The sequence below is a fragment of the Natator depressus genome, chromosome 25, assembly GCF_965152275.1.
Source record: "Natator depressus isolate rNatDep1 chromosome 25, rNatDep2.hap1, whole genome shotgun sequence".
In the NCBI taxonomy this organism is placed as follows: Eukaryota; Metazoa; Chordata; order Testudines; family Cheloniidae; genus Natator; species Natator depressus.
Window position 1 is genome coordinate 7,023,489 of NC_134258.1, and position 22,913 is coordinate 7,046,401.

The 22,913-nt window shown below is 54.5% G+C and overlaps 1 protein-coding gene across 1 annotated transcript in view; it reads left to right on the forward strand.

The window, feature by feature from the left end:
• The window catches only part of ADAMTS10 (ADAM metallopeptidase with thrombospondin type 1 motif 10), a 100,409-nt gene that overhangs the window by 70,204 nt on the left and 7,292 nt on the right, over positions 1 to 22,913 (forward strand). Inside the window, exons 13-21 of the mRNA XM_074939438.1 lie at positions 1,043 to 1,188; positions 1,383 to 1,446; positions 3,819 to 3,921; positions 16,718 to 16,851; positions 18,294 to 18,417; positions 18,891 to 18,971; positions 20,984 to 21,147; positions 21,624 to 21,750; positions 22,677 to 22,806. Of these exons, the coding sequence (XP_074795539.1) occupies positions 1,043 to 1,188; positions 1,383 to 1,446; positions 3,819 to 3,921; positions 16,718 to 16,851; positions 18,294 to 18,417; positions 18,891 to 18,971; positions 20,984 to 21,147; positions 21,624 to 21,750; positions 22,677 to 22,806 (1,073 nt within the window). The remainder of the gene's footprint in view (positions 1 to 1,042; positions 1,189 to 1,382; positions 1,447 to 3,818; positions 3,922 to 16,717; positions 16,852 to 18,293; positions 18,418 to 18,890; positions 18,972 to 20,983; positions 21,148 to 21,623; positions 21,751 to 22,676; positions 22,807 to 22,913) is intronic.

The window sequence follows — 22,913 nt, forward strand, 5'->3', positions numbered from 1 at the left end:
GACTGAAGGGGAAAGAGGCGCTGCTGTGCTCTAAGTGGTACATAAAGATTTCTCCTGCCTACTCTCTTGATTTACCAGCCCTCTGGGTTATGGCAGCCCTGAGATTTCTGCGTAATCCAGATTCGAGGCTCTCTGTGGTTATTTTCCAATGGACTGTCATAGTTGCTCTCTGGGAATCAGCTCCTGCATGGTGTCTGGTACCAAGAGCTGCTGCTGCTCACGCTTGCCCCAGGGTCCAGGCCATGCTGCCCGTCCTGCTCCTTGGCACCCTCTGTAGGCAGATCGCAGAAAAGCTGGGGAGGGAGACATGAGTCAGAGAAAAGAAGGGCAGGACTCTGGGGTGTTGGAGCTGACATAATCTTTGCCCCGTGTGACTGGGCAGGCTTCTTTCCTTCCTCCACTGCTGCTAGGGTGACCAGATGTTCCGATTTTATAGGGACAGTCCCGATTTTTGGGGCTTTTTTTTATATTGGCACCTATTACCCCCACACACACACCCGTCCTGATTTTTTACACTTGCTGTCTGGTCGCCCGACTGCTGCTGGTCAGAATATGCAAGTGCTGGGAAGAACAGGCCAGCTAGCCCTGGGCATGGGGAATGGATACATGGCCACTGTCTGCCTCAGTGGCTGGATGCGGCCTGGGGCTGCCGATCCAAAGGCTCCTGAGCAGCAGTGGCTCATGGCAGGAGGGTCAATCCAGGCCCCAATACCTTCACTTTTGCCCTTCCCTCCCTCTCTCCGCCCCCCACCCCCACCCCAATGCTCTGGAAATAGCGGAAATAGGGCCCCTCCTCCCTTTCCAAAGAGCTGACAAAATTCCAGAGCCCACCCTGCCACCCCCTAAAATGCACCTCGGAGGCCTCCCTGTCCGACCCATCCCTGCACCTCCACAAGCCGGACTGGGCCCCGTGCTTAGTGTCACTCGCTCCTGGCCATCTCACATTGCTCCATCCCGGCTGTCCCCTGGGCCGCGCCGGCCTGACGAGCTGCCCACGAGGAGGCCATGCGCTCTCGGACGCTGACGCTCTGTGTTTCCCCAGTGGTGCTACAAGAGGGAGTGTGTGCCCTTCGGGACGCGGCCAGAGGGAGTGGACGGCGCCTGGGGGGCCTGGTCCTCCTGGGGGGAGTGCAGCAGGACGTGCGGGGGAGGCGTATCGTCATCCATCCGCCACTGCGACAGCCCACGGTAGGTAAACTGCTCGCACTGCCCAGTGCAGCCCTTCGCCTTGGGGAGCACCCTGGATTCCTGCCCTGCCACCGCGGTTTGCGATGGCAGGGAATGGAGCGGCCGTGTGCCCGAGCAGCACAGGGCGTCCTTGCCTTCACAGCACGGCCCGTCTCACTTCGCCCCCTCTCTCCCCTCTTGTTCTCTGTTGGAAGGCCGACCATTGGAGGGAAGTACTGCCTGGGCGAACGGAAACGCTACCGGTCGTGCAACACCGATGTAAGTAGCAAAAGTGCTCTCAGGGGGGTGGTGGACGGTGAGGCAGATATGGCTCTGCAATGGGATACGACTACAACCCAGGCCAAAGCAACTGGGGGAAGGGTTACATCACACAGCAGGGAGATGGTCGTTCCTCTCTGCATGGCTCGGGGGATGCCGGGTACCGTGCTGGCATCCACAGAAGCAGAAATACCCTGACAAGCTGGGGGCAGTGCAGAAAAGAGCCACAAGACGATCAGAGGGATTCAGTTGTGACTGAAGCTTGGAGTGATGTGGCTAAGTGAGGAGATGGCGCGGCAACAGCTTACACATACTGGCAGGGGTTCAGCACAGGGACGGGAAAGGAGCTATTTGGTGTGGTCGATGGAGTCAAGACCAAGGAACCATGGGGTGAAATTAACGAAGGAGAATTTGAGGCGAACTCTCTGACACTGAGATAATGCTGATGACTGTGGTGGAATAGCAGCTCCAAGCCCCAGTCAGGGATCACGGCCCCACTATTCTAGGGACTGAAGACAAACATAACAAAAAGTCCCTGCCCCAAATCTTCCATTAAACAGCAGAGCAGTGTCCCAAGGGAAGGGATGAAAGCCTTATAAGAGGCCAATGGAAAGTTAACGTAAAGCTAGACTAGAAGGCGTCTGGTAGAGGACAATCCTGCATCTGTCCCAAGGACAGTGACTGAATTGCCTAGAACATTGGTTGTCAACCAGGGGTGTGGGTCCCTCTGGGGGTGTGCAGAGATCTTCCAGGGGGTCCATCAACTCATCTAGATAGTTGCTTAGTTTTACAACAGGCTACATAAAAAGCACTAGCGAAGTCAGTACAAACTAAAATGTCAGACAATGACGTGTTTATACTGCTCTAGATACTATCCACTGAAATGTAAGTCCAATATTTATATGCCAGTCGATTTATTTTATAATTATAGGGTAGCAATGAGAAAGTCAGCCATTTTTCAGTACTAGTGTGCTGTGACACTTGTGTGTATTTTTATATCTGATTGTGGGAGCGAATAGTTTTTAAGTGAGGTGAGACTTGGGGGTACACAAGACAAATCAGGCTCCTGTCTGGAAAGGTTGAGAGCCACTGGGTAGAGCCTTTGCCATCTCTTAACGTCTATGATTCTGGGATTTCATTGCTGCCGGCTCTCAGGTCACAGTCTGTATCTGTGCAATTCTCCAACCATTGTGACTTTTATATTCGTTTGCAGGCTGCTAGTGACATTAATGGCATTAGTCCGGTGGTTCTCTAACCTTTTATATTGGTGAAGCCTTTCACAACGCAAGCCTCTGAGTGTGAGCCCCCCTTATAAATTAAAACCCCATTTTTATATTTAACATTATTTGAAATGCTCAATTTATGACCCTGTTTTTTAAAATGAATGTACCTTTTCTTGCCACTTTTAAATTAAGACTAAAACACGTTTGTATTGAATTATTGTTATAAGCATTAAAGTTTTTTTTTTTAATGATGATTGTTTAATACTGGGGGGCGCGAAGAAACTTTGCCAGTCTCTCTTTTCACAGCAGACTTAGCACTCCACTGCCACCCTTACTTCTGCGCTGCTGCTGGCGACAGCGCTGCCTTCAGAGCTGGGTGGCCCGTGATCACCACCTAATAACCTTGCAATGCCGAGGGGCCACGACCCCCAGTTTGAGAACCTCCGCCTTAGTCATTGAGAGCCTTCCCATTGCCTTCAGTTGGCTATGTATCAGGCCCCTAACATGATTCACAAATGATTCCACAGGGCTGGAGCACCTACGGGGAAAAATTAGCGGGTGCTCCGCACCCACGGGCAGCCAAGCTCCACCCGCCCCCTCCTTGCCGCCTCCTCCTCCCCTGTGCGCGCCACATCCTCGCTCCTCCCCGGCCCTCCCAGCGCTTCCCGCCCACCGCCTAACAGCTGTTTGGTGGCGCTTAGGACTTTCCGTGAAAGAGGGAGAAGAGTGGGAACACAGCGTGCTCAGGGGAGGAGGCAGGGCGGGGCGGGGACTTGGGGGAAGGGGGTGGAATGGGGGCAGGGCCAGAGTTGGGCAGGGGTTGAGCACCCACTGGGCAGAGGAGAAGTCGGTGCCTATGCTGGTTGGGATCCAATGGCAGGTGCCATTGGCCTTCATGCTACCCCTGGGTTTAGAAAGAAGATGCCCCTCCCATGCTATAGCACTGTACAGTTGGCCAGGGACATCACCGGCAGGGGTTATTGGCTTTCTCCTTGACGTGCCAAGCATTGGCCATTGTTGGAAGCAAGATGCCCATTTGAAAGGACCATGGGTCTGCTTTGATACGGCAGTTCCTCCTTGTAGGTCTTATGCATGGTCAACCTAGGCTCTAGGGAAGCCACTAATCTCACTTGAATCTGTGTCCCGCAGGACTGCCCTCCAGGTTCCCATGACTTCCGAGAGCTGCAGTGCGCCGAGTTCGACAACATCCCCTTCCGAGGGAAATACTACACCTGGAAGACGTACCGAGGAGGTGAGTGGCACAGGACTTGTTCAGCAATGGTCCTCTTACTGCTTCACCAGCGCATCTCTGGGCCTCAGGAGCTCTGGCAGCCGGAGTTGGAGCAGAGTCTTATTAATAGGAGCTCACCCACACCTTCTGCAGGGATTTGCAAACTCATCAAATTTGCAGATTTGCACATTTCGTCAAATCTGTCTTTCCAGGGGTCCCCCGTTCCTGTGGCATCCCAGTCCCTTTTTAAAAGCTGTCTGCATCCACATTTAGAGTGACTCTTGCGTGACAAGTGGAAACACACTTCGCTGATGGAAGTATTGTTCTCCTCCAGCAACTGGCATGATGACACTACCTAGCAGTTCTCCTGCTCTTGTTTGTGTTACTCTATGCAGCTGCTTTTTAAATTCCTAGCTATGCAGACAAAAATCCAAAAGGATAAGGGCTGTTTAGTTTATTTCTTTGGATCCGATTGTTCCTTAATCTCTGAGTGGTATAAACAAGAAGACCAGAAACATAAAACCAGGAGTTGCGTAGTGACTGCTCACTTTAGTTCACTACCCAGCCTCTGGCCGTGGCCAACACTTGATGGGCATAGAGGGAAAGGGAAATCCTCCCATAATTAGGGCTAGATGGACAATTGGGGCCGGGGCGGGGGGGGAGGGCGCAGGGTATTTTTGAGTCAAATGAAATGAGTTTTTCAGTGTTTCTTGTCAGAATGTAAAACCAGACCAATTTTGTTTGGGGTCAAATGAAAAAACAAAACATTCCATTTATGGGTGCGTTTCTACTCTCTGGGGAGTTGTTTAGAGAAATTTAGCTTAATTTCCAAATGAGATGATGTTCCTCAATGAAAAGGTGACCCATTTTATTTTGAAAAATATTGAAACGGTTGGACTTCTTCAGAATTCCACCCACCCACCCCTTGGGTTTTTTTCTGGCCTAAATTATTCGACCGAAATTGGTGGACCATTTCGGTTGACCGGAAGTTGTAATTTTCAGCAAATAAACTATTCACTGGGAAATGTTTGCCCAGCTCTTCCCATAATGCACCTAGGCTCACTCACACGCACAGATTTCACGTTTCACCACCTGGCATTTTAGACTGTGTCCAGCCAACTGGGGAAGAGAGCGGAGTCTACCCTCTGAGATAGCTGGTGGCTAGCAGTCCCCGCCTCGTCTCTTCAGTCAGTTCTAACGGGTCTTGTAGAAGTGACTGGCTAAGAGGGAGGAGGTAGGGGGAGATCTGTGTGGCAGAAATCTTTTAATAACGAGAAAGAACAGTGCGTCTCCTTCATGTACTTAATGAACTTGACTGGGGAACTCCTTTGCAGCTGTGTAAATAAGCTTACCTCTCCGGGGGGACCCTGCATCAGGAACAGATGTGCTGAGGCTGCAGGGAATGGATCAATAAAAATGTAATAAAATGGCAAAGCAATAAGTCAGACAACGCCCCCGAGGGATTCCACAGTGGAAAATGCAGTTGAAATACTTGCTTGGACCTCTTGCTCCGTCCCAGCTGAGAGATAGGCGTGGCCTAGTGTCTGACTACGGGGCTTGGTGCAGTGAACTATTGGCTGGTTGCATTCCAGTCTACCTCTGACTCTGATTTCTTCTGTGACCTTGAGTAAGGTGCTGCCCCGCTCCTTGCCTCAGTTTCCCCATCTGAAAAATAAGACGATAAAACTCCTCTTCCTCTGAGGAGGACACGAGACATCATAAGTTAATGTCTGCAAAGCACTGGGGAGTTGTCGCTCTTTAAAAACATCCTGGTTTTGCTTTTGGCTGTGATGATAACTAATAATAACAATACTTTGCTCTTATGCACCCTGTTCATGCACAAACCTGAAAGCTCTTTGCAAAGACAAGTCAGTATCATTAGCTCCATTGCACAGATGGGGAAAGCAAGGCACGCAGAAGGGAAGTGATTTGCCTATGGTCATGCCAGCAGAGGTGGGAATAGAACCTAGGTACCCCAAATCCGAACCTAGTGTCCCAGCTACTGGCTAGATATTACCAAGGTATTCCATCTACCTCGGGAATAGCCAGGCAGTACTGTGTACATTGTGATAACGCTGTCTCGTTTACAATGACAGAGAGCATGTTGAATGGTGACTGTTGTCAGTATTATTAGAGGACACTCCCGGCCACCAAAGTACAAGAAAGGGAAACCGAGGACTGAGAGGCAAATGCTGACTGGGCCCCGTATGAAGGCCCCAGAGTTCAGTGGGGAGGGTGGCGCTAGCTGGCCTATCGCAACTTGTTTTGCGCATGAGAATACCAGTGGCTGGTTTGAGGTGACCCTGCCAGCAATGGTGCCTGGCCGGCCAACTCCCCAGGGATCAGGGTAGCTCAGAGGGAGTGATGCTGGGTGTCCTTTGGGTGGCGTGGGAGCAAGTCTGCTGAAGACCATGGTGCGACCCCAGAGGGGAGCCTGCTACGTGTCTGTCTGGAGGAGGAAGAGGTTGTCTCAGGCAATCCCATCTGCCATGTTGTTGTTTTGAGCAAATAAGAGGCAGAATCAACATTCCCAGATACAGGAGGCCGAGTGGCCTGTCCAGGAGCCTCCATTTGCGTCTGATATTTTTCCCTCAGAGCTTCCAAGGATCCGTCAGGGATTATGCTCTTCTCTCTCTCATTTTCTCCTGCCCAGCTGGTCTGGGGTGTGCTCCCTCCTGTCTGGCTGCTGGGCAGGAGAGGGATTCGATCCCCTTCTCTCTCCCAGGCATCAGTTCCACCCTTGGGACATATTCTGCTCCGTCCTGGAGTCTCTTCTGAGTTCCCATAGTGCTCTCCGCTCGTTCAGCTGGTGCCATCTTGGGATAGACCCTCTGGGAGGTGCTGCCTCACCCTGCAGGGAAATCTGGTACCCAGCACCTGGTAAAGCCAGCTCCAAGTGCCTCTGGCTCCTTGTTCCCCCTTCCACTAGCTCCCTGAGATAGGCTCCTGTCTGAGGTAACCAGCTTTGCCTCTCGGATCTTGGCCGGCTCCCCCAGCAAGGGTCATCAAGATGTCCTGCGTGTGATTGCACCGGGATGCCACCTTTTTGCCAACATGGCTGCCATTGCGTGGGACAGGGAGGGAGGGAGGCCCTGTGCTGGGCAAGATCCTGTCTAGGGCCAACCCTTGTCTTTATTAGCAAGGTTTAAAGGCACAGAGCATCCCTGTGGCTCAGATGGGGGAGGGAGCCGGTTCCCAGGGAGGGTAGGAGCAGTCAGCTGGAAGCCTGGCGCCAGCTGCCGGGTCACTGGCGAGTTGAGATTGGGTGTTGCATGGGGCCAGTATGGCGTGTTTTCCTGGTGGTGATTTATAACGGTCCTGGAACCCAGACCCTGGGAGTGCAGGATACACAGACTCAGCGAGAAGCACTGAGCTCAGCCTGTCCGAGTTTAACAGTCAGCAGATACCTCTTGGAATGTGGCTTTAATTGTTTGTTTATTTTGTTTTATTCACTTAGTTATTCATTTGGCTCTTGGCAAATGTCAGAGCCAAGGGAGCGGGGAGCAGCTCATGGGGTCGGGGTGGGGAAGCAGGGTCTGCTGAAAACAGGAGAGATTGCTCATCATAAGCTATTATGCGCTTTAATTCCTTCCTGGGGGAGGTAAGGGGGGGACGGGAACAAAACACGTCCTCTGCGGCAAAGCATTGTGGGTAAATGCAAGCACCCATGGCTGTTCTTTCTTATTGACTTTGGATGGACCGGACCAAAGTCGAAGAACACATGTCTTGGTGTTCCTGATGAATGTTTTGGATCAGCCTAGTTTTCAAAATATGGAATTTTCACACCATTTACCCATGATCCTTTGTTGCTCAGGAGCTTCTGTCCCGTCAGTCTTTTTGGTTTCCCAGCTGCCTATGAGCTGGTGCAGAATAACACCTAGAAAGCCAGCAAACCAGCATGGTTCTGCCCCGAAAAAGGAGTGGGGGAAAGTGGCCCCTTCCTACACAGCAAACCCACCCCTTGGGTATATTCAGAGCCAGGGCTGCTCAGCACAAAGAAGCTTTCAACCCTATTCGCCCTGCAGAGCCAACTCGGCTGGGAGAGAGTGAGCTGGATTCTCTCCTGGCTCAGCATGGCCAACACAAGTGGTTACCTCCATTCGAGATGCAGGGCCAAATTCTGATCTCACTTAACCCCAAGCAATTGCAATGAAGTCGAAAGGTTGCCTAGTAAGAGAGGGCCAAATTTGAAGACAATAGGGTAACAAAAGATCTGCCATCCTTGGGCCTGATTCTTCTCTTGTTTATACACTTTTACTCCCGTGTAACCCTATTAACTTCAGTGGAACTACAACTGGTTTACGCTGCTGTAGGAGGGAGCAGAATCAGGCCCTTTGTTTGTATGTTGCATCCCCTGGCCTCTTTCATCTATCTTTGGCTTTTAGGTTTGGATGCCCTTTGGCACAGGGACTGATTCTCTGGGTTTTCTCTAAATTAATACATAGTAATAATTAAGGAAGGCAGGATTCAGGCTAGTAGACCTTTATTCCTGGCCAGGATGCATGAGAAGTGAAGAGTCCCGCTTGAATCTCAGAGCCCAGTTGAATTTGTAGTGTTGGTAGGTAAAAAACAACAACCAATAACCCATATCATAGAGTTGGCGGCCAGAAAGGCCCATTAGATCCGACTTCCTGTATAATACAAGCCATTAATTTTCACCCCTGTATTAAACCCAAAGGCCTTCGTTAAACTAAGCTATTTCAGTCCTCAGGTGACTGGAGTCTATGCCACAGGCAGAGAGCGGGAGAGATCAAAGAGCCATCAGTGCCCACTGACTTTGAAATGGCAAGGAACTGAGTAGATGAAATGCACCCAGATGATCCCAGCAGGTGAACCACACTGCACAGAAAGGCGAACCCCCCCTCCCCTCCAACCACCACCCCATTCTCATAAATTGAGCAATCTTAGCATGGAGCCTGATCCCATTGTGCCATTTTCCAGAGTCACCTTTCAGAGCAGGGCCACTTTGCAAGGCCCCAGATGAATCCCGTAGTCAGTGGCTTCTCAGACAAGCGCAGGCCACGTGACGTGGCCGTGCCGCTCGCAATGAGCAGCGGTGTTACTCCTGGTAGACGTGGCAGTGCCGCCCTTCTCAGGGCATGGTCACTTCAGCTGGAGTCAGAGCCAGGGCCAGGTTTTCAAAAGAGCCTATCACCCAGCACTGACCCCTGCAAACAATTCCCCCTCCCTCTCCCTTCCACTGAGAACAATGGGAGCTGCCAGATACTGAATGCTTCTGAAAATCTGGCCCTCAGCTTCCACATGGGGGAAGCCCAAAGCATGCCCCGATCCCTAAAGGAGCATCACAGGACCCTACAGTATGACCAGCCCCTGCCCCTGCAGTCAGGAGAAAGCTGATCATCAGCAAAACTTCCCTGCTGGTCAATGCAGCCCAAGAGCCATATCGATTGATCCAGCCAGAAAGGTGCAAGTGCAAACAAATATGGCAGGTAATACAGTGAAGTGTCTTTAGTTGGGATGAGCCGGATCCAAACCCCCTTGAACGTGGGGAGAATTCAGGACTGGGTTTGAATTTTGCTGTTTAGAAGTGTCTCTCTGAAATTCGCAAGCCAGTTAGGTTCCCAGCAAGCTGTCAGCAAGGCCCCTGGGGTCACCGATTTGGTCTCTGTCTGTTCTCCCACTGAGCATGTTCGCAAAGGCCCCCCCAGAATGGACTTTAAGAAACTGGAACTGGGCCACTCCACCCCCCCCCCACACACACACACACACCAGGGGCAGAACTCACTCCTCCATTCCTTACTAAACGGCCTGGGAGCCCTGCTGAGCCAGCACAGCTACTCCACAGCATCCAGTGCCAAGGGAAAGAGAAACCGCAGCATCGGAAACCTCGGAGAGCAGCAGCGACAAGTTGCAGCCGCTCGGGTTCCCCTGCCCACATCCCTGGGCAGTACCTGCTTTTACACACAGGGTGGTGAAAGCCGCCTCTCTGAAGAGTGCTGGTGAAAGCCACGTCCAGCCACCAGCGGGAGTCAGGCAGGTCGGGACGAAGCACGGAAGACAGAGATGGCAAAGCGCTAATCGGCCCCGTGCAGTCCAGCCACTCCAGCCGCTTTGTTCCACCCGGCTATGCCCAGTCGGTTCTCAGTATCGCTGTTATTTCGTTAATTTGCATTGTCATCGGAGGATCTCCAAACCCTTTGCAAAGACTGAGAAAGCCCCATAGCGTCCCTGTGAGATGTGTCAGGGATAGACAGAAATCCTTTGACCCCCCCACGGAAAGGCAGGGGGCATGGAGTGAGCCAGCACTCCTCAGAATTGGGACAGGAAGTGAGGAGTGTCACAGGAGCCCAGGGAAGTTGTGGGTGCGAATCAGTTAAACAGAATGGGGCAAATCTGGCACTGCCTGCCCTTGTGATCCCCTTGGAGTCTGAAGGCTAAACTCTGCCCTTAGTGACTCCTGTCGTTGGTTCAACTGGTGTAAGTTAATGCAGAGTTTGCCGCAGTGGCATGGCCCAGCACGTCAGCCAGGGGAGAATTTGGCCCATTGCAATAACCCAAGTTGGAATTTGGCCAGGACACCAGGATTAAGGCTCGCCAAGTACCATGAAATTCCATTTCACCTCTCAGCTGGATGATGGTATCTAGAGAGCAGCGCAGCACCCCCCAGAACCAGGCTGGGCCATTGCCGCCTACTTCCTAGCTGGTATCTCTTCTTGCAGCCCTCAGTCGTTCCGCCCGCCAAATACAATCGTGGCTTGGCCCTGCTGTTTGCATGATCACAGCAGAATGTAGCCTGGCGGCAGCCCGCAAATTAACCATTGGGGACCAGTTCATTTGCACAGCAGCTCGCATGCTTTCTTTTCTTTAAATCTTCCCTCCACTGAGGAACCAAATACATGAACCACCACCGGAATCGGATCCGCCAATCCGGAGTAACTCCGCCACCGGGGTTTACACCGCTGCCGGGGAGATCCGAATCGGGTCCCAGCCGCAGAGCCATTCCCCGTCTAGCAGTGGCTTGTTTGTGCCCCGATGGACGGCGAGCTCTTCTGCCTTGTGTCTGCATGGCCCGAACCGAAACCGGAACTGCCGACGCTGCAACACCATAAACAGTCATTGAGGGAGAAGGGACGAGTCTTTGTGCTCCGTGGCCCGTGCTGGGGCAGAGTGGTCTAGGAGGGACCATCCCTGTCTGAAGGGGGGCGATCAGGATGCACACGGCTAATGCCAAAAGCAAGAAGGCTGCAACGAGCTCCCTGTTTTCTGGCTTAGAAAGGAGCCGAGCGGCTTTGCTTCGTGGCCTGTTTGTTTATTTCTCTTGGAGGCTGTGCCAGGATACCGGCCGGTGCTGCCACCGATTCGCAGGAGCGCAGCCTGCTTGCCATGAGCTTCCTTGGACAAATACAGCTTGGGAAGCCTTCGCCAAGCGGCGTGCGTAGGGGCTGATCCAAAGCTCGTTGGGGTCAGCGGAAAGACTCCCGGGGACCTCAGTGGGCTCTGGATGAGGCCCTGAGTGAGCGAGGCAGAGAACCGTGTGGGAGAAGGTTTCTCTTTCCATTTCCCTTGCACTTAAAACCTTTTTTTTTTTTTTTTTTTTTTTTTAAAGAAAAGCTCTCCCAGCTGCAAGCCTTTCTCAAATCCCCCGCCAAACAGCTGGCCAGGGGAAGATGCCAATAAACCATCCTCTGCTCACAGGGAGATTTCTCAGACCCTGGGCCATCCTGAGCTTTGGCAGGGAGCAGGCTGCGGGAGGCCCCCCCGAGATGTGCTTCCTCTCAATAGATCAGCTCTTTTGCCCCCCACCCCACCCCCCAACCAAGCTGCTTAATTCCAGCCTGTCGGTTTGTCAGGAAGGGACCCCTCCACACCGGAACCCAAGCCGTAGGGAACCGTAGGATGGCCCAGGGCATGAGGCATAAAGGGGGATGCATCATAGCCACGGGGAGGCATCGTGGTCCTGTGGTGAAATGTTCTCTGTGTGACAATGGTTTCCAATTAAATCAGGGCCCCGTGTGCCAGGTGCCGCACAGACACAGAGTGAGAGACAGCCCCTGCCCCAAGGAGCTCACTGTCTAAACAGACAGGACAGGCCAAGGGCGGGAGAGGAGTCAGATATAGGCAATGACTTGCCCATAATAGGTTAGCAGCAGAGCTGGGAATAGCACCCAGCTCTCTTGACTCCTAGTCCTCTGCCCTTATCTACAAGACAAACCTCTCGGGATGTGGCACAGCTTGGCACTAGCTGCTTGGTATTTGCATATAACCATGCTGGGTAGCTGGTACAAGCAGCCAGGGAAAGGGCATAGACACCCACTGTAGGAGCTTCTGTTCCATTTTATCCTGGATAATTCACGCCGGTGAGCAGATCTCCCGTGCAGTAGCCCAAGCTGGCTTGCTCCCTTCTACTGGGGCATCTTGCCCATTGAGCTGGGTGAATGGGTTGTCAATTTGCCTAACCGGTTACAACCCAGTAGATCAAAATGAACAGTTTCCAGTTTTACTTTCCCCTCAGATAAAATTAATAAGCCAGGCACATTTAGCAGAAGGCCGGGAGGCCTGGGATTTTATAGTCACCTGAGCGGACTAGCCTGCTCGGCCAGATTGCCTGCCTGCTGGCTGGGCTCCCTTTGCACATAGCCACCGCCAAGACATGACACAGGATGCTGGTGTTCCATCGGCAGCTGAGCCTAAAGGGAGTTTACCCCTGATTGACCTGCTAGGAGCCAGACTCTGCTGGCCTCAGCTCGAGGACTCGCTCGCTCGCTTTTTCTAGTTGCTGATTTCCCTTGGAAAGAAGGTTGAATTCTGAAGGATTTAAGCGAAAGAAAAAAACCACCCTCCTGGGCTGTAATGTGGAGAAGGCCAGAAGGAAACTCCAGAGCCTCCCCCCAGAGCTGGATCCACACCTGCCAGCTTTTCCCTCTCGCTCCCGAGTTCTTACGCCCTGCACCGTTCCTGTAGGTGCTGCAACAAAGCCAGGGCACTTGAGGCAAAGGAAGAAATTTGGCCTTCAAGCCACCAATCCCTGATCCCTTTTTTTTCCTCTTCATTGTATTACATATTTCATTCCCATTTTCCGTCTTGGCTGCTTTTTTGAGCCCGTGATGATTCCGCCGTGGGCCGGTTGCGGCTGTAGGTGTTTGGGCCGCTGAAGGCTGGGCATAGGACAGTGACAATCAGAGAGTATTCTAGGAAAGAGCAAGAGGACCCCACAGCTGCTGAAATGGAGGAGACAGGGAAGGGGGAGGAAGCAAGGCTGTGTCATGATTTAGCTGCTCTCCGGGGGGGGGGGGATTTACATTTGGTCTCACTTCTCCTGCAGGAGGGACCGAGACAAGGAAGGAAGGGAAGTGGGGAGGGGGAAGGGGGTTGCTTGTGTGGAACAGTTTAAAGAAACATTTGCAAGTTCTGAAATGAGACCGCTGAGTCTCTGGCTGTTTCTCGGTTCCACCTGGCTACATATTCAGTCTCATGCTCAAGGGATGGAAGAAATGAGAGGCCCCCTTTCAGCAGGAAAGCGAGTGGCTCAGACTGGGGCTGAAGGATCCACAGGCAGGCTTGACTTTGTGTCTGTCACTAGGGGGTGAAGTGGTGGGGGGGGAGGGAGTGACACCTCTGAAAATAACCAGCTCTAAAGCAAGGTGGCAGACAGGGTTTAACCTAGAGAACACCAGGGCAATTAATCTGCTTGGACAAACTGATGGGCTCTTCGGAACTGTCAACCTCTTAGTATCTCTGTGCAGTTCAATGAAAGGCGTGCTCCAGACACAGCAGCAGCAGGTTGGAAAAGCCCAGGGTTCGGCTGTATTATTTAAGCTACAACATCGTTCCGCAGATCAGTGACTTCTCCTCCCCTGGGTAGGGCAGGCAGCGTGGGGCACCTCATTGTAAAGAAGCCGTCCCAGAAGACGAAATGGTGGGAGGGGTCAGGGATGGAAGGGGAATGAGGTTCCAGCAGAGGAGAGGCTGCAAGGGCTGGGGTGGTTTTTTTTGGAAGTGAGAAGAGTAAGACAAGGGTATCAAATACATTCAGTAAAGGCCAGTCAAAGGTGCTCCTGTGGCCATGGTCTGGGCAGGCACTTAGCCCTTGAACTAGCCCAAATCACTAGACCCTATCCTCGTGGGAAGCCACCACCTGCTGGCACTAAAATACGTCGAGTAACAGGATGCAGACTTGTCTCGTACGGTGATGGCTCTCAGGGAAGGAACTCTCGGACACAGGAGCTTTGGGATGCTGTGGCCAAGAGAACTAAACTAGTGGCAGAGGCCCAGCTGTCTCAAGGGCTAGAGGGTGGGACATTGAGCCTCTGACCTTCCAGTCACAAGTTCAAATCCACCCAAGGGTAGAGCCCACCTAAAGGCCTTGCCCAGCTGTCGGCTGCCTGGTGGCCTCTGTGAAATGAACTGGTGGCCTCAGTGGAGTGCCCAGTGGATGGGGGTCGGTGTGACAGAGTCGATCGCCACTCCGGGTGAGCTCAGACAGGAAGCTGAGGATTGAATGTGCTGTGGAGTCTCTCTCCTTTAAAAAGGATCCCCCAAGCCAGCGTCGAGGCACATTGTGGTGAGCCTGAAGGAGAAGATTGTATGGCTCCTGCCCATGTTGTCCCTGGCCTGTGATTTGACTGTAGCACTGTCAGTCCAGCATCCTTCAAAGATAGAGGGGAGGTCAAAGGGAAAGAGTTTCGGTAGATGATCGTCCTTGGCTCTCAGAGAGTCTGGGATAATGCAACCCCCTTCACCAAGTGCCTAGCCCAGTCATCATTTTCAACGGCTTTGCCCGGAGCTAGCTGAACTCCCCTCTAACGGCCCCCCATGTAACTTCCCTCTTCCTTCCCCCTCCATCTGCTTTCACTGAACTTGCAGGCTCCCAGACAAGCAGCTGGGCTGCCTCTTCCCTCCATCTGCCCCTTTGATCTTCAGTAACGACTTGCAGATTTCAGTTGCTGGGGTTCTCACTCAGCTAGGTGGTTCTGAGCTACTGTCTCCTGAGCATCGCTGGTACCACGAGGAGGAAGCTGCCCGTGTCCCAGCCCTGGGGGATGCCTCTCCGCCCGAGTCTCCTACATGTTGCTGACCTGCCTTAGGATACTGCGATACTGAGTGAATGCTTCAAGCACTGGGAACTGGGCACATGCACAGGTCCAGTAGGGAGAGAGAGAGAGAGAGAGTGTATGTGTGTTTTCTAGCCACTTTGAGCCTCTTCTTTTTGTCCCCAGACCCTAGGAATCTGCTTCTGCCATGAGTCTAGTCCCATTGGCAGCCTTCTTCCAAAACAGATCGGACCTGCTCGTCCCTCTCACTGATATCCCACTTCCTGCTAGGCTGTTTCAGATCACTCCTGGAGTCCGGACGAGCGCCCTGGCTCTGGGCCCTACCAGAGGAGTGAGGCCATTGGTCCAGCCAGTCCTGGGTTCTGCCAGTCCGTCTGGTCTAACCTTGCCACTTGGCTCAGAATTTGTTTGCTGGATGAAAGTTCTTCTGCTGCAATTTCTTCCAGAATTGAATCTCAGGGAAACTCCCTCAGATCTCCTGCCGCTGCCCTGCTTAGTACCAGTGCTGCGGAAGAAGGTGCAGGCGAAATCATAATGCACCATAGTCGGTAGGAGACAGGGTACAGCCTTCCAGTCACCGGCAGATGCTCAGCTGCTCTCTGAAGGCTGAGATCTTGTCAAATGACACACGCTACAGTATCTGCTTCAGGCCCGGTCCTGCTCCCTTCGCTGGCCTGTAGGAGCTTTGCTAGTGACTTCCATGAGAGCTAGGTTGGGCTATTCCTGGCTCTGCGTTTGACGGGCTGTGGGAGGTTGGGTAAGTCTCTGCACCTCCCACCCTTTGACTGTCTGCTCTGTTTAGCTTGCAGGCTCCTTGGGGCAGGGGCTGTCTCTCGCTGAGCGCCTGTACAGCACCTAGCGCGATGGGGCTCAAGCTCGGCTGGGGGCTCCGGGCGCTGCCGTAGTACAAACAGCAATGCAGTGGGGGTGCTCTTGTGTCACAGAGATGTGCACTCTGAAGGGAAAAGGGGCGAGTTCTGGCTCCCTGGGAGCTGGGGCTCAGTGCGGTATGAGCCCAGAGGAAGAAGATCCTGTCAGGCCGGAGGGCTGCACGGCTCTGAGTGGCTGCTACCAGAAGGCGTGGGGGGCTGTCTCTGCTCCGAAGCCCCACAGGGTAGTTAGTGAGCAGGCCTGACGCTGCTCTGAACTTGCTGCCTGGCAGTGGGGCCTCCTGACCCCTCGGAGCAGCCTAGGCCAGGTACAGAGTGGAGGGGGTCAGGAGAGCAGGGGGAAGCTGGCTGGGTGGGGAAGCTCTATCACTAGGGCCTGACCAAATTCACAAACATGAAAAACGCATCACGAACCGTGAAATCTGGTCTACTGTGTCCTTTTACCCTATACTATACAGACTTCACGGGGGAAACCAGCGTTTCTCAAATTGGGGGTCCGGACTCAACAGGGAGTTGCAAGGGGATCACAAGGTTATATTGCGGGGGGGGAGGGGCGGTATTGCCACCCTTACTTCTGCGCTGCCTTCAGAGCTGGGCGGCCGAAGAGCGGCGGTGATTTGCCGGGCGCCCAGATCTGAAGGCAGCAGCGCAGAAGGAAGGGTGGCGGTACCGCAGCCCCCCTACAATAACCTTGCAACACCCCCACCCCCCAACTCCTTTTTGGGTCAGGACCCCAACAATGACAACACTGAAATTTCAGATTTAAATAGCTGAAATCATGAAATTTACCATTTTAAAAACCCTGTGACCACGACGTTGACCAAAATGGACCGTGAATTTGGGAGGGCCCTCGCCATTTCTCCTCTGGCTGTCGCTGTGCTGGAGCAGATGAAACTGCCTCCCTTTCTCTTGCAGGGGGTGTGAAATCCTGTTCTCTCAACTGCCTGGCCGAGGGCTTCAACTTCTACACGGAGCGGGCAGCGGCCGTGGTGGACGGGACGCCCTGCCGGCAGGACTCCAATGACATCTGTGTCAATGGGGAGTGCAAGGTACTTGCCGAGGTCAGGGGGTGCTGGGGCAGGAGCTGGAATGGGACGGGGGCTTCCCTGCAGGCACTCAGCCCCTCTCCTGTGCTCTGCGGGCCCTTCTCGTGTGCCTTGGCTGTCGGTGGGGAGCTCAGCTGCCCCTTCACGGCACAGCAGTTAAAGAGCAGAGCCAGCTACTCTCCCACTTGCCTGGGGTCTCATGGACTCAGCTCTGCTGCTGACTCTTTGTGACCCAGAGCAAGTCAGCCCACCTCCCGTGTTTGGTTTCCCCATCTGTGGAGTGCGGGCTATAGCCCTGACGTGCCCTGTCTGGGAGGGCGCTGTGGGTGCTTAGCATTACTGTGTGACAGGCTCAGGGCCTGAGGCTTCCCCCACGTGAGTGGGTGAGTGGGTGGCCCTGAAGGTAGCTGCGCATTGCCCTGAGAAGAAAACAGGCAAAGCCCTCTGAGCTCTGGAGAAGGTATGCAGGAGCTGGCGGGGCCTTGGCGTCCCTCCCGGGTCTGAGAGGGCATGACTACATAAGCAGAAGTCTCTGGGAAGTTGGAAGTAGGCCCAGCCTGCCCCTTCCAGCTGCTGGGGCCTGTGCTGTGAAGGACCCCAGAGCACGGTGGAAGCCCGGCAGGAATCAGCCCGTCACACAGGGGTTGCTAATTACAAGCACAGGGCGTCCCTTCCTTCCTCCCTTTGAAAATGTCGCCTTCTCCCTCCTCCTCCTCCTCCTCCCTCGGGGCAGCTGTACGTTCCGCCTCCGGCCGATGAGCGTTCAGCATCAGGGCCTGGAGACACGCTGGCCTGACCCTGCGCCTGCAGCGGGAGGTCCAGGACCCAGCAAGGGTGAAGGGCCCAGCCTGGCCAGAGGCTGGAAGGACCATGGAGCCTCTCCTCATGAGATTTCCAGCCAGGTGCTGCAGAGCCAAGCCCTCCAGATATCGGGGCCAGCTTTGGCCGTTGCAGGGCCATAGAGATCTGGGGCATTTCCTTTGCGGAGTGGCAGGGCTGTGCAGGGGAAAAGGGGGCACCCCTCGTACCCAAATGGCCTGGCATGGAGAGGGAGCTCCCGAAGCTCCATGTGCCAGGAGCCTCCAAGCAGATTGTGGAGAGGACGCGCTGAATCCTCCCCCCGGTAAGGAGGGTGGATTCCATCACAGCATCCCACACACACACGCTCACCCAGGGCACTCGGGGTGCGGATGGGGAGAGGCGGATTTTGTCCTTGGGCCCCATGCTCACACCCCTTTCTCTTGCCAGCCCCCAGGGGTGGCAGAAAGACAGGGGAGCCGTGCTGAGCCCCCATGGCTGGGAGGGGGAGGGGGCAGGAGTAAAAGGGAGGCAAAGGGGACGTCTGAACCCCCCCATGTGACACAAGAATGGCCATCTGGAGGTCTGGTCAGTTGGAGGCCAGCACCCCATGCAGGCGCATAATCCCCCCTGCTCTGTCCCTCCAGCACGTGGGCTGTGACCGCGTCCTTGGCTCTGACTTGAAGGAGGACAAGTGCCGCGTGTGTGGGGGAGACGGGAGTACCTGCGAGACCATCGAAGGCATTTTCAACCAGTCCCTGCCCGAGGGGGGTAAGGAGCGTCTGGCCCAGCTGGGACACAGCAAGGCTTGATTTACCCACCCCTCATTTCCTTCTGGTTCAATGCCTTTATCTCAGGTGACGGGGGGGTCGGATACACCCATGGGCTCCCTGGGGTGGGGTTGAGGGGGTCGGGTACACCTGTGGGCTCCCCGGGGTGGGGGATGTCGGGTACACCCGTGGGCTCCCAGGGATATGGGGGTCAGATACGGCCATTGGGTCCCCGGGGTGGGGTGGGGGTCGTCGGATACACCCGTGGGCTCCCCGAGGTGGGGGTTGGATATGCCCATGGGCTCCCTGCCCTGGGGTGCCGATATGCCTCTGGGCTATTCTGGGGTCCTTGACTTGATTTCCCTGCGCTGGGCTCAGGTGGTCTCCTCCTACCCAGGCAATCCCACACAGTCTCTCCGATCCCAGCATGGCTCGGTTGCCCTGCTAACCCCACGCCCTGGGGTTGTCTTCCAGGTTACAGGGAGGTGATCTGGATCCCCAAGGGCTCAGTGCACATTGACATCCGGGAGCTGAACCTCTCTCTCAACTACCTGGGTGAGAAAACAGCAGGGTCTGCAGCTCAGGGGTGACGCAGGGGGTCAGGGAGAGTCACAATGGAGAGCCAATGAAATCCCAGTCAGACGCCCGTTCAGTGCCAAGGCACCCTTCTCTGTGGGTGCTGTGTGGGCAAGACCTGCCTGGCAGATCTCCTCTGGAGGGGGTGCTTGGAGGGTTTTAGATGCCAGCCTGAGGGGGCAGTTGGGTGAAGTATTCTCAACACTCAGTAGCTAACCACTGAGAAAAGCTTTTTCCCCCTCCCCAGGCAAATCTGCTGGCAAAGCCGCGGTGCCTGGTGAGGTTTGCAAAGCATGATGGGGGAGCTGTTTCGGGGCCGGTGGTGTGTTTGTGTGTGGTGTAGATGCCCCCTATCTCGCTGCAGCTCCACCTCTGGTCAGCAATGTAACCCCACACAAACCCCACGCCCCGGCGCTGTCCCTGGCTCCTTGGCACTTCCCTTGGAGCCAGCATGTTCGGCTGGGGGTTCAAAATGAGACCGTCTCGCGTTTTGCTCAGGCTCGGCTTTCCAGCCAGACTCTGGCTCGTTGCTTTTCTCAAGCGATCGGCAGCCATTACAGCGAGGGGAGAGGAAGGGAGGGGAATGTAAACATCCCCCGGCAGGTCACCTGCCAGGTGAGCTTGAAGCATGGCAGATTCCAGAGCCTGCACTGAGGTCCCATGGGAGGGAGCTCCCTTAGCTGGGGTTTCCCTGCAGTTCTGGGGGAGCAGCATTTGCTAACAGGGCCCGCGCTGGTGCCGGACCGGGTAAAGGACCCCTCGGGCTGGCTCCCTTGTGCCGGTTCCAGGGGAGCAGCGTCCCGGAGCAGAGCCTGCCCTGGTGTCGGACAGACCGGGGCTCCCCTAGTCTTTCCAGTCCATCAGAAATGATTTACTGGTGCATACACGTCACCGGGGATGTTCCTGGCTAAGGCGCAGGCTGGGATTTTACGCCCTCCTCTAATGGGGCCTGCCTGGTTGGGACATTTGTGAGCCCATCATACCTGTGGAAAGGCACTACCCAAACCTGCCTCTGTCCCCGGAGTAACAGCCAGCATCTCTCCCTGCGGCCAGCACAGAGTATCCCCTGCAGCTGCAGTGCCCATCCGGGCAGTGCTCATGCGATTTCCAGCCTGGAGGGGAACGAGTCTCCCCCGCATTTCTCACCAACGCGGGACCATCCACCCTGCCCCAAAGCATCATGGGAAAGAGCACGTTAACAGCAACAACAGTGCAACCATTACAAACTTACCCGTGGGCCTTCGTGTAACACACGGGCTTAGTGTGGGTGTGTGCGAGAGAGATCATGTCTCCCTCTAGTGACCGACTTCGGCGACTACAACGGCCAGCTGTAGTCCCTCCCACTCGCTCACCGCCCACGGGGTATTCCTTTAGCACAGGGTCTAGAAGCTGCATTTCGGGCCTGGAAGATCTCGAGTGGGGTCCCAGCTGCGCTGGGGTCTCTGCGTATAGCCTGTGGCCACTGTTTTACACTACCGGGGTATGAACTGCCATGTGCTAGTCGGTGCCCTGGTTACCATCCCCGGTGCCACCAAGCTGGCTGGTTAAGCCCTGTCCCACTATGGCATCTTTAGTGTGGCTTGGGCACAGACTGTGAATCCAGATACTGGGCTGCTAGTCCCAGCTCTGTCCCTGGCCTTGACCAAGTCACTTAATTTGCGTGCACCTCAGTGTCTCAATCTATAAAATGGGGACAATGGTACTTCCCCGGCTGTAACAGTGGATGAAGAGCAATGGCTGGAAAGCACTGGATGACAGGCTAAGCATTGTTCTGGTGTCACGGGGGGTGGAGGAAATCCCAGTGCCCTGATACTATGGTGAGGGGTGTATTAGAAGCCATGCCCCATGATTCCCGTGGCAGAGTTGCTTTCAAAAAGACTCCATAGCCTCCTAGCTTTACCCATTAACTCGGTTGCGGGAGGCAGTGCAGGCCGGGAAATAGCTGGCAGTCCCCTCCGCACTGAGGACCCTCGCCTCGCCTATCCTTCCAGCGCTGAAAGGGGAGAATGACGAGTATTTCATCAACGGGAAGCTCTCCATCGACCCGCCCAGGCACTTTGATGTCGCCGGGACGACGTTCCACTACAGGAGATCTCAGGATGACCCCGAATCGCTGGAGGCCTTAGGACCTACCAATGCCACTCTCATTGTCATGGTTGGTAATGGCCCTTTCCGTCCCCCTGGCCCTGCCTGCCTGGCCACGGCTAACCCATCCCAATCGATTATCCCCATTCCTGACACATGCACCACAGTTAGCGCTAATCCGGGATACAGGGACATTGGCGTCATGGGGCCAAATTCTTCTCAGATCCCTACCCTGGAGCAGAGGGCCCATTACACCACAGAGCCAGGCTTTGGAAAGAAAGCGGGTTTTGGCTGCCCCGGATCTGTGGTCCCTCCTGATCACTGCTCTGCTGAGCACACTGGCTTCACGCCTCCATGCTGGCCTGCTGCACCGTGGCCAGAGTCGATGGATATCGACTCCCGGTGGTTTCAGAGCTGGGAAGGCAAGGGAAGCCCAGCAGAGCTTGGAGAGCCTGGTGGGGGTCCTGGGACACACCACGCGATGGGCCCACGTTCGGCTCTGGTGGCACGTTGGCCCCAGTGCACTGACAGCCCCTTTCTCCACAGGTTCTCGTGCGGGCAGAGCTGCCGGGGATTCAGTACAAGTTCAACGCGCCCATCACCCGAGGCTCCTTGACGCAGTACTCCTGGCACTACACCCCATGGACCAAATGCTCAGCTATCTGTGCAGGGGGTGAGAGGTTTGACTGTACTTTGGCAGGGGTAGCGGTGTAGTGTCTGCAACTCCCTTGACTCCCAGGCACAAGACGCCATGCATGGGGACTTGCTTTGGGAGCCATATTGGTCTAGTGGGGCTCTCAGACCAGGACCTCACACTCAACCGCTTGCAACTCAGTGTCAGTCAACAAAGCTGCATAGACAACAGGTCTTGTCACATGTCCTGGATGTTGTTCTTTGGCTGGACCCCAAGAGTGGCTGATAAAGGTCACTGGGTTGAAATGATACACTTGAAATTCAATGACGTGTGTTAGGCTGGAGGTTGGACTAATGGTCCCCTCTGGCCTTTAAATCTCTGCATCTGTGAACTGGTCTGCCTCAGACAGATGCTTCCCAGAATCCTTTGGGCTGAAGCCGTGGTTTCTGTGGGGTTTCTGGCAGAACCTGGCTGCGAGGGGCTGAGCAAATATTCAGAAGAAGACAGAGGCACTTTCAAAACCAAGGCTGAGTGATCTTTCAACTTTGATGTTAGGGGCCTTGGTTTTGCATGGGGCAGCAGTCCTCAGCAAGGGGAGCGCAGGATAGGCCCCCCTAATCCTGCTCAAAAAAGGGTTACAAGACTTTCAAAACCAGGTTGGTTTTTTTCTGGGTGCACGAACCCCTTGATCAAATGCCCTCAAATTTTCTCTACAAACTTTGCCCTGGGCCCTGACCTGACCTACCAGTTTTTAGCCCAACCTGTCAGGAGTTGTAGATTTTAGAGATGATGGAAAACTTGGCTTTAAATAGAAACTTAAGGGCATCCTTGTCTTTGGAGTGACAAGTGGTTGTGCCCCCCTGTAGACCCAGAGTGAGCAGCTGGGTGGTGCATCCTAAACTCTGGAACCAGGCCAGAGCTATTTCTCTCTTCCCTTTCCCTTCCCCCCCCCCCGTCCCCTGCAGGCAGCCAAGTCCAGTCCGTCATATGCAAGAAACAGGCCGACAGCTCCACAGTCTTCAACCATTTCTGTAGCCCTGAAACCAAATTACCGGAGAAGGAGAGGCCATGCAACACTGAGCCATGTCCACCCACGTGAGTGCGGTCACCGGTCTGGGAACGGTGTCTGCTGTTGGGGATCATGGGGCGGCTGGGCTGGGGAACTACTGGCGGGGTTCTTGGCTGGAGAAGCAGGGCTGGAT